We start from the raw sequence: 17,628 nt of genomic DNA on the forward strand, positions 1-17,628 counted from the left end.
ACCGAGTTCGATTTTCAGCACTGCATATATATAAATAAGAGTATTGTGTCCATCTACAACTAAAAAAAATTTTTTAAAGTTGTTTAGAACATATTATATTGTACTAGAAATGCCTGTATTATCCCTCTATTACATATCTTAGTTGTAGTTGGCAAAATTTAAATTTAGCTTTGGTTCTATTGTTAGGAATTTGTCAATATCCAAGAACTTCTTCCACCACAGGCATTTAAAAAATGAAAATCATTGGAGTTTTGGCATATAGCAAAAGGAAGGATAACTAATTGGACTTTGTCAAAATTAAAAAAAAAAACAAAAAACTTTTGTGCTTCATAAGACATTATCAAGAGAGTAAAAAGACAGCCTATAGAATGGAAGAAAATATTTGCAAATAACATAGCTAATAAGGGGTACCAAGTGTCTTAAGTATACAAAGAACTCTAATGATTTAACAAGACAACCTGACTAAGAAATGGATAAAGGATTTGAATAAACTTTTATTAGAGAATATATACATATGGTCTATAAACACATAAAGAGTGCTGAACATCATTAGACAGGAAATTAAAAGAAAACTGTGTTGATATAATTTCATACCCACTAGTATGACTATTTAAAACAAACAAACAAACAAACACTGCCAGGTATGGTGGTGCATGTTTGTAATCCTAGTCATGTGGAGATCATGATGCAAGAGGATCACAAAAGTCCTTCCTTGGCAACTTTGTGAAACCCTGTCTAAAAGTAAAAAGTGTTGGGATGTCACTCCATGGCAGAGTGTCCCTAGGTTCAATCCCAGTATTGCCATGGAGGGGTGGGAAAAAAAAAAGTCCAAATGTCCATAGTAGATGAGTGAATAGTCAAATTATTGTATATACATACAGTGTATTATTACTCAGTCATAAAGGAGAATGTTTTATGACTATGTGAAATGCAAGAAATGCTTAGCATACTAATTATTGAGTAAATGTTAATCTTCTGTATGTGTATATGAGGGCTACTGTTGATTAACCGAGGGCCTTGCTTGGTAAAAATCATAGATACTAATTATTTCATTATAAATTGTTAACCTTTGGTTGTCTTGAGTATTTCATATAGTTTGTTTTGCCTGCATTAATTATTAGGTTATTCATGTGTTACTCAGGAGTCAAACTACTTTGTCAAACACCTGTTTATAGGATAGAGGTTGCAGTTAACTCCTCTTGCCACTGGATGGTGCTTGTGCAACATTAAGTCAGATACATTGCCTGATACAGTTTAGTGAGTAATTGAAAATTGATAAATGATTTGGCTGTGGTAATTGAAATAATCTTGAGCTTTGAATCCCAGAAATCTGTCAAAAGTGGGAATTTATCTAGTGTGTTTTTACACAAGCAAAACCTTGAAAAAAATCACGTTGGATCAAATCCTGTGATTGTGTGCAGTAACTTAACAAATGGTACTGTTGCTGAATAACCTGATTATGCCATCACAGTCTTAAGATTTTCCTGGCTTCTCTGAGCAGCTGAGTTTTTAATTTTGCTCTGACCTTTTTTTTTTTTTTTAACTAGGGATTGAACCCAGAGATGCTTAACCATTGAGTTACATCCCCAGTTCTTTATTTTTTCTGGGACAAGGCCTCACTAAGTTGCTGAGGCTAGGTTTTTTTTTTTTTTTTTTGAGGCTTGGGGGCAGGTACTAGGAATTGAACCCAGGGCCTTATGCATGGGAGGGAAGTACTTTATTAACTGAGCTATGTCCCCAGCCTGAGGCTGGTTTCGAACTTGTAGTTTTTCTGCCTCCGCTTCATGAGTGGCTGGGATTATAGTCATGTATGACCACACTCAGCTGATCCCCCTAAATTTTATCATAAGCTTTTCTACTTTGTCTTTTTTTTTTTTAAGAGAGAAAGAATTTTTAATATTTTTTTTTTTAGTTTTCGGCGGACACAACATCTTTGTATGTGGTGCTGAGGATCGAACCCAGGCCGCACGCATGCCAGGCGAACGCGCTACCGCTTGAGCCACATCCCCAGCCCTCTACTTTGTCTTTAACTAAAAAATTTCCATATGTAGCTGTGGGGGGGTAAGGCAAGTGCATGTTGATATAAAAAAAAGCTGTTTACTTATTTAAAAAGTTAGAGCTGTAAAAGCTGTGTTTGTGGCTCCAGAAGGAAAACTGGGAATGATTCTGGAGAGGAAACCTGGGGCCATGAGGTATCTAAGTAGCGGAGAAAATCAATTTGTAAACATATTTCCTTCTCTGTTAGCCTGATTTTTAGTTCTATTAGTTTAACAGGTAACATTTTTTGAGGTCAGGTAGTACTTCAAGGCTGTGACTACAGCAACACCAGCTGCAACAGTGAGTCCTTGTCCCATGCCCATCTGTGATTACCTTTCCTGTTTTTTTTTCCCTTCTGTTATTCAATTCTGTATTCCCTACTTTTTTGCTTATAAAATAAAACAAAAACCCTTATGAAATATTCTCTTGTTATAGAAAATAAGAATTTAGTTTTTTTTACACCAGCAAACGTTCCTGGCACCTCTCCCTTCATCTTCTCAAATAGTAATGATAGTTGTTTTGGTAATTGCTGAGCCAAACAGTGTACTATAATTACATTTCCTTTCTTGGACCACCATTTGTTTTGACTGTATTTTACAGTTTCTTCACTGTTACATTTGCCTTTTTAAAAAAAAAAAGTTTTTATTGGTTATTGATGGACCTTTGTTTATTTATTTGTTTATATATGGTGCTGAGAATCGAACCCAGTGCTTCTCACATGCTAGGCAAGCGCTCTACTACTGAGCCACAATGCCAGCCCACATTTAGCTATCTTGTTTATCTCAGAATCATCAGACACTTCTGTTTTTCATACAAATTCTGTTAATACTATTTCCTCTTCCCCAATCCACCTCTAGTCCCAGGAGACATACGTCTAGGAACTAACAACCACCCCCCCTGCCCCCCATACTAGGGATTGAACCCAAGGTGCTTAACCGCTGAACCATATCCATAGCCCTTTTGTTTTGAGACATGGTCTTACTCAACTTAGGTTGCTTATAGCTCCAGCCCCCCAAGTCACTGGGATTACAGGCATGCACCTGGCTTGGAATTTAACTTCTTATCATTCTCCAGGATAGATTGCTCTATACATCACTCTGTTTGATATGTTTCATATCTTTCTCTTTCTTGGTTTGGAAAAGCAATCTCCTAGTAGGTATGTTAGAAAGGATACATGTGTACAAAAGTTGGCCCTTTGCCCCCGAAGTTTCAGTACTTGAGTCTGCTGAAGCAAACTGACAGTAGACTAACAGGAAAAAGGCATACAGATTCAAGGGTAAGTGGTTTAAGTTTAAATACCCTCTTCACCAGGGGGAAGGACATGGAGGAGGGAATATAAGCAATTTTAGAGGTACGGTAAATGCTTTTTAGGATAAAGAATGTGCCTGGAAAAACAGACAATAGCTTGGTATAAGGTACCTCTCTGGCGAGGGTAGGTGTGTGGGGGTGAGGTGGGGGGGGTGAAATTGAGAGGCAGAACTGTGCCACAAAGGTTGTCTTGTTATGCAAATAAAATCTCTCAGGTCATACTTTGGAAACCACCCTCAGAAGAATAGATAAGTCTGTCTGGGTAGAGACCTTACTCTCCTTTTCCTTGTCAGTCTTTCCTGGTTGTTCCATGCCATTCCTATGGGAAGAGGGGCTGAAGGCTGTTGCATTTCTTTTGGCAGAGCTGCTTTTAGTTCCCTCAGGTAACTTCAAAGAGAGCCCTTTCCTGCATATGGGCAGAGAAACAGGAAAGATTCTGAGACTTGATCTGTCTCAGCATGTTAAGGTGCCACCTTTTGGGGTATTGTTTTCTGAGCCCCAACACATGGGAGATATATTTGAGATTTTAATTTCTGAAAATGCCTTTCATTTGGTACTGGCTGGATATAGATTGAAAGCATTTTTTGTCTTTGGATTTTATTGGTGATATTAAGATGATGTTGTCATTCTTGATTGTTTAATATGACTTAGTTTGTTTCTCTGAAAGCTTTTATACCTTTTCTTGGTGTTCTGAAATTTCACTCTGTGTCTTGGTATAGGCTTTATTTTATTCATTATACTAGGTGCTTAGTGGGTCTTTTAGTTCAAAAACAGATTGGATTTATTAAGTTTTTGTGCATAACAACTTTGATTACTTTCTATGTGTCATTTTTTTCTGTTTCTCAGTTTTTGTGTTTGATGTCAGACCTCCTGGTTTAATCTTCTAATATGTTACATCTCACAAATATTCTGTTCCTTGTCACTTTATCATATTTTCTTCGAGAGCTAATTTTTTTCTTGTAACCTTTCTGTTGACTTAAGATATCTCTGCCATTTAAAAAAATATTTAGGAGTTTTCTGGTTCAGCTTTTTTTTTTCCTTTTTGTCACCCCCCCCTCCATTAAAAAATACCATCTTATTCTGAAAAGATGAGAAATAGTATACTTTATTGACCCTGTTTCTTGTTTTGCTTTTCTGTATTTTGGTATCTCATTGGAGTCTCTGGCCCAAGGCTCTAAAAAACTGATTGGAAGCAAAGTGGATGAGGGCGCTTATCAAATGGTGAGTTTCACTTATTGGTGAAATTCCATGTTTTTTTTTTTTTTCAGGGATCCTTTCACTTTCATTAGAAAAGATTTTATTTATTCACCCCATCCCCCGCTCCCTGCCCTTTTTGTGGTACTGGACAGCATATGTTTCCAGCCCTTTGTATTTTTAATTTTGAGACAGGATACCTCTAAACTGTGCAGGCTGACCTGGATCCTCTTGCCTCAGGCTCCAGAGTTGCTGGGGTTATAAATAAGCACCACTGAGCATGGCTCAACAGATATTCTTTTGAATACATGTTATATGTCAGACATAGCTCTGGGGCTGGGAATTTGAATGACTTAAATAGATTTAAAAAGAAAAAAGAAAACCCCTAATCTTGTGGGTCTTAAACTTTGTCAAGAGAGAATGGTTTCATAAATAAGGAAATGTGGGCTGGAGTTGTAGCTCAGTGGTAGAGCAGTTGCCTAGCATGTGTGTGGCACTGGATTCAATCCTCAGTACCACATAAAAATAAATAAATAAAATAAAGGTATTGTGTCCCTCTGTATCTAAAAAAAGAGAAGATGTTTGAAAAGAAATGAGGAAATGTTAAAACTTAAAGAGCAGGGACAGGGAGTGTTAATGGACAATAAGCAGAGAACATGGAGAAATGTTGCAATTTAGGATCCTGTAACTAGGGGGAAAGAGCCATAATATAAAAGAAGAATATTCCACGCCATGAATAGTATGTGCAAAGGTCCTGAGATGGCAGGCTGCCCAAAGTGGAACAATAAGAAGGAAGCCAGTATAGTTAACTGGATCAGAATAAGAATGTTGAGGACAGTGTAGAAAGTGGGAAAAGAGAAGAATGTGTTAGTACCTTCTGGGCCTTTTAAAAAATATTTTTGCTTTTAGTCTTTGTGAGAGATGGGATGTGGATATATAAGTACTTGAGTGTCTTGAGTTTGGAGTTTAGGGGAGAGATCTGGGCTATGAGAGAGATGTAGAATTAAAATCTATATGGGCTGGGATTGTGGCTCAGAGGTAGAGCGCTCGCCTAGCATGGGCGGGACCTGGGTTCAATCCTCAGCACCACATAAAAATAAAGGCATTGTGTTGTGTCCATTTACACGTAAAAAATAAAAAACTCTATGAAAGTAGAGAAAACCACTACCAGGGAGACTAGGGAAGTGAAGATAGGACAGAGAAGTTCATTTCCAATTTTTAGGGATCAGAGATGAAGGGAAATCAGCAGTTAATATTGAAGAATGAATGGCAGGAAAACCAGAAGAGTGTTAAAAAAGGAATGAAGAACAGCTTCAGTTACTGCTAATTATGTTGACTCAGATGAGGTCTTAAAAATTACTACAGTGCCAACTACAAGAGAGCGAGAGAAAAAAAAGAGGGGGTTAGAATTATAGTTCAGTGGTAAAGCACCCCTTTCAATCTCAAGTACCTCAAAACCAAACGACAATAAAAATGATCATTGGTGTCTTGGGATGTAGCTTAGTGGTGGAGTGCATGCTTAAGCAGCATTCATTTGGCCCTGGATTCAATCCCCGGCACTCCCCCTTCTGCCTCAATGAAAGTGTCTCTTAGATTTAGGAACATGGAGATTGTTGACAGCAACAAAACCTGGTTATAGTTATTCAAGAGATGGGAGGAGAAGAGCCTAAAAGCAACATGTATATTAAATTTTCAAGGATTTCTACTATAAAGGGAGAGGGGACGAGACTGGTAGTCTCCAGAATAAGCTTAAGAGTTTTATTAGGAATGTAACTGACAAAAAGTATGGTTCTGATGCTGCTTGATAAAGCCAATGATTTGAAACAGAGTGACAAGAGAAAAATAAAGAAAAAGTTTTTGTTCAGTGGCCAAAGAATTGAGAAGCAGGAACTTTGCTCACAAATGAGCTTTTTTACTCCATGAAGTTGAGGAGTTACAGAGAGAGGATAGGAATAAGGAGGGAGAGAAACTGATAAAAGGGAGGAAGATGAATGTCTTTTCTGGGGACTAGGTAGTTTGTTGTTGCTGTTTTTGGTGCTGGGGTTTGAACCCAAGGGTGTTTTACCACTGAACTACATCCATAGACCTTTTTATTTTTTTGAAACAGGGTCTCCCTAAGCTGCCCAGACTGGCTTGAACCAAAAAGAAGTAGCCGGTGTTATTTTGTTGAGTGTTGGTTTTAGGTATTTCTTGGTGAGAAATTATTTATTGAAAATGAGATACAGAGGGATTGGGGATGTGACCCAGTGGTAGAGAGTACTTGCCTGGCGTGTGTGAGGCACTGGATTTGATTCTCGGCATCACTTAAAAATAAATACATAAAATAAAGGTCCTTTGACAATTAAGATGTGTGTGTGTGTGTGTGTGTGTGTGTGTGTGTGTGTGTAAAAGACGTTCAGAAATAGGTAGGAGCCATGTGATTTGGGCTTGGAAGGTATGGGTAGAAAAACCATTTCTTCCTTTTCCATGGTGTACATTTTCCACCACAGAATCCCTTCAAGTCATTTTCCTTTCCCTTTCCTTCCCAGGTTCCCAAAATATTTGGAGGGGAAAAAAATTCCTTCCCTGAAAAAAGCTGTGAATTCTTTAAATGTTTAAAGCTTTTATTAATGGAGCATACTATCACCCATCTGCTTTTCATGGAAAAATGATATTAGCACTACAGATCAAACTAGTATTCACTGGAATCTTATAACAGTTTTGTATGTTAGTCTCCACTTCCCCGATCCCCACCTTGTGTTGTGGGATCAGACCTAGGGCTTTGTGCATGTTAGGCAAGCCCTTTACCACTGAGCTATATTTTCAACCCCTTATCTAACTATTCAAGAGATGGGAGGAAAAAAAACCTAGAGGCAACATATATAGTAAATTTTCAAGGAGTTTTACTGTAAAGGAAGAGAAGGGGAGGAATAAGATTGTAGCACATGTTTTCTTCTGAAGCTTGGTATCCTTTACATCTCTTTATATGCTTTATACAATTTTTTTGCATTAAATTTTCACTATCAATCAAGGCTCAAATAGAAAATTTCTTTTGTATTTGGTCCATAGGAATGAAACTAAGGCTTGAAAGATTAATGGAGATTTACTAGGAAAAGAAAATTGGTATCAGAAGAGGTTTTAAGTAAATAGCATATGTTAAGTCAGAGATATGAAAAATGATGTGCAGTGGTATGTCATGTACACTAGAGACTTTTATCCTGAAAGCATTGAGAAAGTAAATCTGCTTTTCACTTTAGAAAAAAAATCATTGTTATTTAAAAAAATTTTTTTTAGTTGCAGATGGACACAATACCTTTATTTTATTTATTTTTATGTGGTGCTGAGGATTGAACCCAGTGCCTCACACATGCCAGGCAAGTGCTCTACCACTGAGCCACAATCCCAGCCCTGTGACTGAAATCTTTTTTTTTTTTTTTTAAGCACTAAAGCTTTTTTTTTTTCAGTTGTAGTTGGCCACAATATCTTTTATTTTATTTATTTATATGTGGTGCTGAGGATCAAACCCAGGGCCTCACATGTGCTAGGTGAGTGCTCTACCGCTGAGCTGCAACCCCAGCCCCTGTAATAAAAGGATAAATTTTTAAGTCAGGCTTAAAATTTGCAACCTTGCTTTGTTTTTCTCACCCTTTTACTGGTAAAAATGTTATCTCAGACTTTTGATCCTTGATTTATGGTAACTGTACTTTTTCTTGTTTAAAAAAACAAAACAGAGGTGCACAGTGGCACACGTCTGTAATCCCAGCGGTTTGGGAGGCTGAGGCAGGAGGATGGTTCAAAGCCAGCCTCATGGGCTGGGGTTATGGCTCAGTTGTAGAACACTTGCCTAGTATGTGTGAAGCACTGGGTTCAATGCTCAGCACCACATAAAAATAAATAAAATAAAGGTATTGTGTCCATCTGCAATTTAAAAAAAAAAAAAACAAACAAGTACCCCCTCAGCAAAAAGTGAGATGCTAAGCAACTCAGTGAGACCCTGTCTTTAAATAAAATACAAAATAGGGCTGGGGATGTGCCTCAGTGGCTGAGTGCCCCTGAGTTCAACCCTCGTTCCCCACTCCCCCCACCACACCAAAAAACTTGAGTAATTTAAATCCTGTCAGATAATTATATTGTATTCTGAAAATTTGTAAATTCAACTTGGCTTTGTGTCTGTTAACTCTTATTTAAGGTGGATAATTTTCATGTTATTTAATGTTCCTTTTTAAAAAATATTTATTTTTTAGTTGTAGGTTGGACACGATACCTTATTTATTTATTTTTATGTGGTGCTGAGGATTGAACTCAGGGCTTTGCACCTGCTAGTCAACACTACCTCAGAGCCACTACTCCTGCCCTAATGTGTCTTCTTTAGGGGTGAGGGTGGGGGGAGTGGGGTCTGAACCCGGGGGCACTCAACCACTGAGCCACATCCCCAGCCTTTTTTATATTTTATTTAGAGGCAGGGTCTCACTAAGTTGCTTAGAGCCTTGCTCAATTGCTCAGGCTGGCTTTGAGCTTGAGATCCTTCTACCTCAGCCTCCTGAGCTGCGGGGATTTACAGACATGCACCACTGCATCCACTATTTGGTCTTTATTTAGAATTACTAATATTCAGTAGGGCTTTTGTGGGCATTCTTAAGGTCTGGTGAAGGATTTTATACCTTCAGTTATTACATTTGTTGTTAGTAACCCATGAACACTTTTTTTTTTTTGAGAATTTTAATATTTATTTATTTATTTTAGTCTTTGCGGATACAACATCTTTGTTTGTGGTGCTGAGGATCAAACCTGGGCCGCACGCATACCAGGCGAGCACGCATACCAGGCCAGCGCTACCGCTTGAGCCACATCCCCAGCCCCCATGACCACTTTTTATGTAAATAGAGATAGATCCTCAAAGCCAAATGAGCACAAGACAAGCTGTGAGAAGCTTCCTTAGGATTACTTTTTGCCAATGAGCATATTCTGTTTCCTAGGTGATTCTCGTTAAGACTTTAGTCCTTTCTAGGTTTCAGGCAAAGGTCTTAGTTCCAGCATTCTGTTTCTCAAAGAATTTCTCTTGTTTTTTGAAAATGTGCTTGATAATATGAAGAATTTGCAGATGTTTTGTAGTGGAATAAATTTCAGCTTATTAACTCTGTTCTGTTGTCAGGATTGGATGACTTGATCTTTACAAATTTACTTACTTTGTATTTTCTCAATGGAGATATTAGCCCTTCTTTCCACTTTACTTTTTTCTAGCTGTTTATTATTTAGTTTATCACCTGCAGGATACATGGGCTGTTTTACTGTCATTGGCCGGATGACATATTCAATGGAGCAGCTTCAGAATTTTCATATAGAAAGGATAAATATGTGTGCCATAATTTTAATATTATTTTTGTGTCTTTAATCTTATGATAATGTTTAATTTGTAGCTCACACTTTTATCTTCTTTAGTAATTTTTTTCACTCTGCAAAGTAAAGCCTGGATGGTTGTACTTTTAGAAATTTGGTAGTTCTGATCTTTGGCGTATATTTTAGGAGTTAAATGACTATTCCTTTGGTATTCTTCTGAAGAAATGCTCATTATAGTTTTATTTCCTGATGTAAACCTTTTATGATAAGATCTTAATTTACTTTATTTTCAATTCTTGAATCAGGCAACACTTCATTGCATAAAACAGAATAAGTGTTCCCTCTTAGCATAAACTTTTAATGCTGTAAATTTCTCCATAAACCCTACTTTGAGCTGCATCTCACCACCCCCCCCAACCCCCAGCCTGTCTTTCAGTTTTAGTACAGGGTCTCCCTCAGTTGCTGAGGCTGGCTTTGAACTTGATATCATCCTGCCTCATACTCCAGAGTAGTTGAAATTATAGGTGTGTGCTGCTGTGCCTGACTGTATCCTACAGATTTTGATGTTATGTTTCCATTATAGTTTCTACAGAGTTTTTCTAATTTTCATTGTGATTTCTTTTTTGACCTGTGAATTTCCAAATATTTGGAAAATTTTCCAGATTTATTTTTGTTAATGATTTCCAGTTTAATTTGTCATGATCAGAAAACATTGTATGATTCTAGTACTTTTAAATATAGTGAAACTTCTTTTATGGCCCTTATGTTTTAAAGAGTGTGGGATTGGAGATGTAGCTTAGTGGTAGAACACTTGCCTATTGTGTGTGTGTGTGTGTGTGTGTGTGTGTGTGTGTGTATATATATATATATATATATATATATATTTAAGATGTTCATTCTCCAACATCTTAAAAGTGTATGTTCTAGTGTTGGATATAGGTTTTTTTTATGTCAATTAAGTAAAACTGGTTGGTAAAGTATGAACCAGTTCTTATTACTGAATTTCTGCCCACATTTTAAAAATCAGTTACTAAGAAAGGGGGTGTTAAAACCTCAAACTATTATATTCGATATTTTCAATTCTACTTATTCCTAATTTATAAAAAGCCAAAATTTCAGTATAGTTTATTTATATTGTTATCCTGGATTTTATATTACTTGGGCTTAAAATAGTGGACCCCATTTGCTAAGATTTGCATAATCTGTATATCTAGAAGCACACAAACAAGCTTAAAAAATATAAGCTTTTTTTTTTTTTTTCTTCTTTGAGTGGTCTGGTGATCAGACACAGGATCTTGCACATATTAAGCAGTCTACCTCTGAGCTTACATCTCTAGCCAAGTGTAAACTTTTACTTCAGTGAATTTTATTGTAGCAAACACAAAGCCACAATTACGACTTATGCTTTTTTCCTCCTATGTTATAGGAATAGACTTTAAGATCAAAACAGTTGAATTACAAGGAAAGAAGATCAAGCTACAGATATGGTAAGTGATGCTAATTTACTCACTTTATATAGCAGAATAACAAGTTCCTTAAAGTTTGGTGGTGAAATTCTTACTTGTTTAGATTCTTTTAGACTTCCCTTTCTAAAACAGACAATCAGTGTAGTAGAAAGATTATTACCAAGGACTTTGTTGTCTGTGAGATCTGGCTGTGTAATTTTTTCCACTTGTATGAACTTGCAAGTTACATAGTCACCATTAAGGCTTTTCTCAAAGGATCATTATAAGGGTCACATGAAATAATTTATGAAGAGGCTTCAGCACTATGCTTTGCTCACAGACATCTAATATGAAAAGTTATTATTATAATTCTTTTGTTGCTTTGAGAATTTTAAACTAAATTATTCATTTTTCTCAATGTGTTTTAAGCTGGGTGCAGCGCTAATACATGTAATCCAATTGGCTCCTGAAGCAGGAGGATCTCAAATTCAAAGCTAGCCTCAGCAACTTAGCAAGACCCTGTCTCAAAATTTAAAAAAGGGAAATGGGGCTTGGGGATGTGGTTCAGTGGTTAAGCACCCCTGGGTTCAGTCCCTGGTACCCAAAAAAAAGGAGTTGGGGGGTTGGGAACTTAGCTCAGGGGTATAGTTCTTGCTTCGCATATGTGCTCTGGGTTTGATCCCCAGCACCACAAAAAGAAAAGGAAATTATAGGCATTATTATTTTTTTAAATATTTTTTTTAGATGTTGATGGATTTTATTTTATTCATTTATTTAAATGCAGTGCTGAGAATCGAACCCAGGGCCTCACATATGCTAGGCAAGTGCTTTGTATGTTAGGCAAGCACTGAGCTGTATCCCTAACCTTTATTTTATTCTTTTTTTTTTTTTAAACTGGAAATTTAATTGGCATTTTACCACTGAGATATGTCCCCAGCTGCTCTCCCCGAATTTTTTTTTTTTTTTTTTTAAGACAGGGTCTCACTAAGTTACTTCGGGCCTCCCTAAATTGCTGAGGCTGGCCTTGAATTGTGGTCCTAAGGTTTCAGCTTCCTGAGCCACTGGGATTACAGGTGTGTTCCACTATGCCCAACTATTTTATTTTATTTTTTAATGGGCTTTGAACCCAGAGCTTTGTTCATGCTATGTAAGTGCTCTGCCACTGGGCTACACCCCTAGTGGTCTCCCCTCCCCTTTTTTTAACAATTTGAGGTGGGGGTGGGGGCTGGGGTTGTGTCTCAGTGGTAGAGCGTTTGCCTAGCATGTGCGAGGCCCTGGATTCAATCTTCAGCACACATAAAAATAAATAAAATAAAGGTATTGTGTCCAACTAAAACTAAAAAATAAATATTTTAAAATAACTTGAGACAGAATCTCTCTAAATAGTTCAGGCTGGCCTTAAACTTGCCATCCTCCTGCTTCAGCCTTCTAAGTAATTTTGGATTGCAGGCAAGGGCCACCACTCCTGGACTCATGGGCTAAATTTAGCAGTATTTTTTAGTGAATATTATTTGTATTCAGGTTATTAAACTATTAAATACTCATGTGCCTTGGTATAAATGTACTTATGTATACAACTGAAATGAAAGTTCACAGAGCAATTTTTTCATACATATTTTGCTTTGTAGAATATGTAAAACTTTTGTCGTAACTCTGTCCTCATTTTCCCCCATCCGCTTACCTTCTATAGACTTTCTCTTCTGTTCCTTGACCTTGTAGATTTATATTTCTCCCCCTTTATCTTTTTAGTTTTTATGTAACTTTTGCAAGTAAACAGTAACAAACAGCTAGCCCTTCTTTTAAAAAAGAAGTCTCTTCCTTTAAAGGTGGTCTTTAGTCCTCCAGTATGGCCTTCAAGATTAATATATAAAAGATTTCTACTGTACTGCTTAATATGCAAGCACAGCATATTAAGTATAATATTTCTAATTTAAAGCTTTAGACTTTTTTGTTTCATGGTGCTAGGAATTGAACCTAGAGCCTCAAACATGTTAAATAGGTGCTCTATCACTGAGCTACATCCCCCACCCTTTCTGTTTTCCTTCCTTCCTTCCTTCCTTCCTTCCTTCCTTCCTTCCTTCCTTCCTTCCTTCCTTCCTTCCTTCCTTCCTTCCTTCCTCCCTCCCTCCCTCCCTCCCTCCCTCCCTCCCTCCGTCCCTCCCTCCCACCAGGGATTGAACCCAGAGGTGCCCAACCACATCCCCTGCCCTTTTTTCTTTTTAACTTTTTTTAGTAGTAGATCCTCCTTGGGCTGGGGCTGTAGCTCAATGGTAGAGTGCTTGCCTCACATGTGTGAGGTACTGGGTTCAATCCTCAGCACCACATAAAAATAAATAAGTAAATAAAAATATTGTGTTCATCTACAACTAAAAAAAAATATTTCAAACAAATCTTGAGATCCTCCTGCCTCAGCCTCCCAGTTCACTGGGATTACAGGTTAGAAAACTCTTTTTTTCCCCCACAATACCTTTATTTTATTTATTTTTTATGGGGTGCTGAGGATCGAACCCACGGCCTTGCACATGCTAGGCAAGTGCTCTACCACTGGGCTACAACCCCAGCCCCATTAGAGAACTCTTAATGCAATAAAACATGTGCAGAGGTAACTGACCTAGAATATTATTAGGACATCTTTAAAACAGAATTAAATTTTGAGTCTCATATAATGGCATTATTGCCTCTTTGTCTATTTTTATGGAAAATATCTTTCCGAATCTAAGGATAAACTTGAACTCATGTTCTGCTTGTATCTTTACATAATGCTTATCACATAGACACACTGAATATTTGAGTTGATGAGTAAAATTGATAAATGAAATGCATTAAGTCCATTTAAAATGTGAAAGATGGGCAGGAGCCCGTCATGTATAGGCAGTGAGAACAGCTTGTGCAGAAAGCTGAGGGTATAGCTCAGTTGTTGAGCAAAATGCAAGACCCTGGGTTCAGTTACCAGCACCAAGGGGGGGGAATAAAGGCAAAAATACAAGCTTATGTATTTAGGGAAAAAATGTAGCTCTTATGGTTGGGGTAAAGGATGCCCAAAATAAAGGGAGCTGAAGAAAGGTATAGATTCTATATGGATTTATAAACCCTGGAGTGAGGAGTTTGTAATTGATTCTACTTATAATGTGTTGCCGTGTTGTCATTAGAAGTTTTTTTTTTTTTTAAGAGATTGAGAGAGAATTTTTTTAATATTTATTTTTTAATTTTGGTGGACACAACATCTTTATTTTATTTTTATGTGGTGCTGAGGACGAATCCAACGCTCCGTGCATGCCAGGCGAGCGTGCTACCGCTTGAGCCACATCCCCAGCTCAAGTTTTTTGTTTTTAAGCCTGTTATATTTTTAGTTTGTTGGCTTTGTAATGGATTTATTAAGACATACTTCACATGCACATAATTTACCCATTTACAATGTATAATTCAGTGGGTTTCGGTTTATTTGTAAGGTTACGCAACCATCATAACAATTTTATCACCCCAGAAAAGAAACCTTATACCTTTCACACTCAGTTCTCCCAATCTCTTTGTCAGGGTACCTATTGGTCTACTTTTTGTCTGTATAGATTTTCCTATTTAGGTCATCTTTTACACATGAAAACATAGTGTATGATTTTTTGTGACTGACTACTATCACTTAGCATAATGTTGTCAAGGTTAGTCCATATTGCCTTTGTATCAGTACTTAATTTTATTTTTTAATTTTTTTTGATGCTGTGGGTCACATACAGGGCCTTGTACATGCTCATTTATCAGTTGACATACATGGGTTGTTTCCTATATTTTGTTAGAAATTATGTTGCTGTGAGTATACATGTCTAAGTTTTTGTGTGAACATGGTTTTATTTCTCATTATACTTAGAACCAAAAATTTCTGAATTGTATGGTAGCTTCGTTTATGTTTTGAGTAAATGCCAGACTTCCATGATGACTGCATCATTCTACATTGTCACCAGTAATACATAAGGGTACTAAGTTCTGTCCATCCTTACTAATGTGTTACTGTTGTTTGTAGCCATCTTAGACTAACTGAAGTGGTATTTCATTGTAGTTTTGGTTTGCTTTTAACTTAAGACTAATGATGTTGAACATCTTATATGTTTACTGGACATTCATATATCTTTTTTTGGAGAAATGTCTATTCTTTCTTTCCTTTTTTTTTTCCTTTCTTATTGGGGATTGAACCCTGGGCCTTTCACATTCTAGGCAAGCACTCTACCTCTGATCCTTTTTATTATTAGGACAGGGTCCTTCTAAATTTCTGGCCTCCAATTTGTGGCCCCCCTCAGTTTCTTGATTACCTGGGATTACAGGGGTGTGCCACTGTGCCTGGCTTCCTTTGCCTTTTTTTGGGGGGGATGTACCTGGGATCGAACCCAGAGGCACTTAACCACTGGGCTATAGCCCTTTTAATATTTTATTTAGAGACAGTATCTTGCTGAATTTCTTACGGCTTCTTTAAATTGCTGAGGCTGGCTTTGAACTTGCGATCCTCCTGCCTCAGCCTCCCCACTCACTGGGTTATAGGCATGTGCCACCACACCTGGTTTCCTTTACTCATTTTTAACTTTTCTCATTTGTTCTTTTGTTGAACTGTAAAAATTTTCTGCGTATCTGCATATATGTCCCTTATCAAATATTGTAAACATTTTCTTCTATTTTATGAGTTGTCTTTATTTTCTTGGTAATAGTGTCCAATGAAGTACAGATTTTTAATTTGCTGAAGCTCAGTTTATCTGTTTTTTGTTTTTTGTTACTTTGACATATCTAAGAAACAGTTGTTAGATTCAAAATCATGAATAAATATTCTCCCTTTGTTTTCTTCTAAGAGTTTTAATAGCTTTAGCTTTTGCATTTAGATGTTAAATTATGTCGGGGTTTTTTTTGGGGGGTGGGTGGGTATTGAAGATTGAACCCAGGGATGCTTTACCCTTCTTTAATTTTGAGATAGGGTCTCACTAAGTTGCCAAGACAGGTCTCAAGCTTGTGATCTTCCTCCTAAATTGCTGGGATTATAAGCATGTGCCACCATGCCCAGCTTAGAATATGTTTTAAGTTGATTTTTCTATGTGGTAAGAGGTAGAGATCCAACTTCACTTTTTGTATCGGTATGTTAATTTGTTCCAGCATCATTGTTGAAAAAGGTATATTCTTTTCCCCATTTAAACTATTTGAAGTTTTTAAGCAGAAAAATTATATGATCAGACATGTTTAAAGAAAATTATTCATCTACTATGTGAGCCTTACATCTCAGAATCTTAGAATGCCAGCCAAAATTCTGAAAAGGAGCAGCCAGTAACAGAACAGAGAACAAAAATGTGTATCTCAAAAGTCATGAGTATAAAGTGTTTTGAGAAGAAAAAAAAAAGAGGTCAACTATGTGGAATCATACCTAGTAACTCTTGGATTTGTCAAGCAGAAAGATATTGGAGACTTTTTGAAGAGCAGTCTTGGTGTAGGGTATTTAGTAAGAGGAGTTTGTTTAAAGTTGATTGAGGGGGCCTGGGGATACAGCTCTCAGTGCACAGAGCATGTGCTTAGCCAAGGGCAAAGCCCTGAGTTCAGTCCTCAGCACCAAAAAGAAGAATTGGTTGAGGAATGAGTATGGGGGAAGCAGCAGCTACAAGTATTCTAGAAGGTTGCTGGAGAACTGAGGGTATAACTGAGTGATGACATTTGCCTAGCATGCAAAAGGCCCTGGGTTCAATAATCAACACTGTGAAGCTTTTATTGTAAATGATGACAAGCTTATCTTAAAATTTGTATGGAAAGAGTAGCATAGGCTAAAACAATTTTGACAAAGTAAAATGAGTGAGGAAAATCATTCATCTGGCTTTAAAACATTTTATTTAGCTACAGAAAACCAAAACATGGTAAGGGGGGAAGGCATGGACACAGTAGGCATTGTAACAGAATAAAGAACCCAAAATTAGACTAAACTAGGACTCTAGATTTTTGGCAAAGGTGCAGAAGTATGGTGTGAAACCACTTTGTATTGAAGTTAAATCAAAATATGTGCTCTGTTTAATAAACCTTAGACTTTTAGATACAAATGTAAGAAATCTTTTGGAAATAAGACTAAGAGAGGTCTGGGGTTGTGTCTCAGTGGTAGAGCACTTGCCTAGCACATGTGAGGCACTAGGTTTGATTCTCAGCACCATTATAAATAAATAAATAAATAAAATAAAGGTCCATTGACAACTAGAAAATATTTTTAACAAAGATTAGATGAAGAAAGAGTTCTTAGGCATGACATTAAAAACTTGATTCATTTTTAAAAATCAGTAAATCGAGCATCAACAAAATACTTGTTCAGAAGAATAAAAAG

General features: G+C 37.0%; 1 protein-coding gene across 1 annotated transcript in view; it reads left to right on the top strand.

Moving 5' to 3' along the window:
* Rab10 (RAB10, member RAS oncogene family) overlaps positions 1–17,628 on the top strand; it is an 88,935-nt gene that overhangs the window by 53,601 nt on the left and 17,706 nt on the right. Inside the window, exon 2 of the mRNA XM_046441413.2 lies at positions 11,282–11,342. Within this exon, the coding sequence (XP_046297369.1) occupies positions 11,282–11,342 (61 nt within the window). The remainder of the gene's footprint in view (positions 1–11,281; positions 11,343–17,628) is intronic.

This window comes from Marmota monax, unplaced genomic scaffold (genome assembly GCF_021218885.2).
Source record: "Marmota monax isolate L192 unplaced genomic scaffold, Marmota_monax_Labrador192_F-V1.1 WCK01_AAM20220418_F8-fsc00010, whole genome shotgun sequence".
In the NCBI taxonomy this organism is placed as follows: domain Eukaryota; kingdom Metazoa; phylum Chordata; class Mammalia; order Rodentia; family Sciuridae; genus Marmota; species Marmota monax.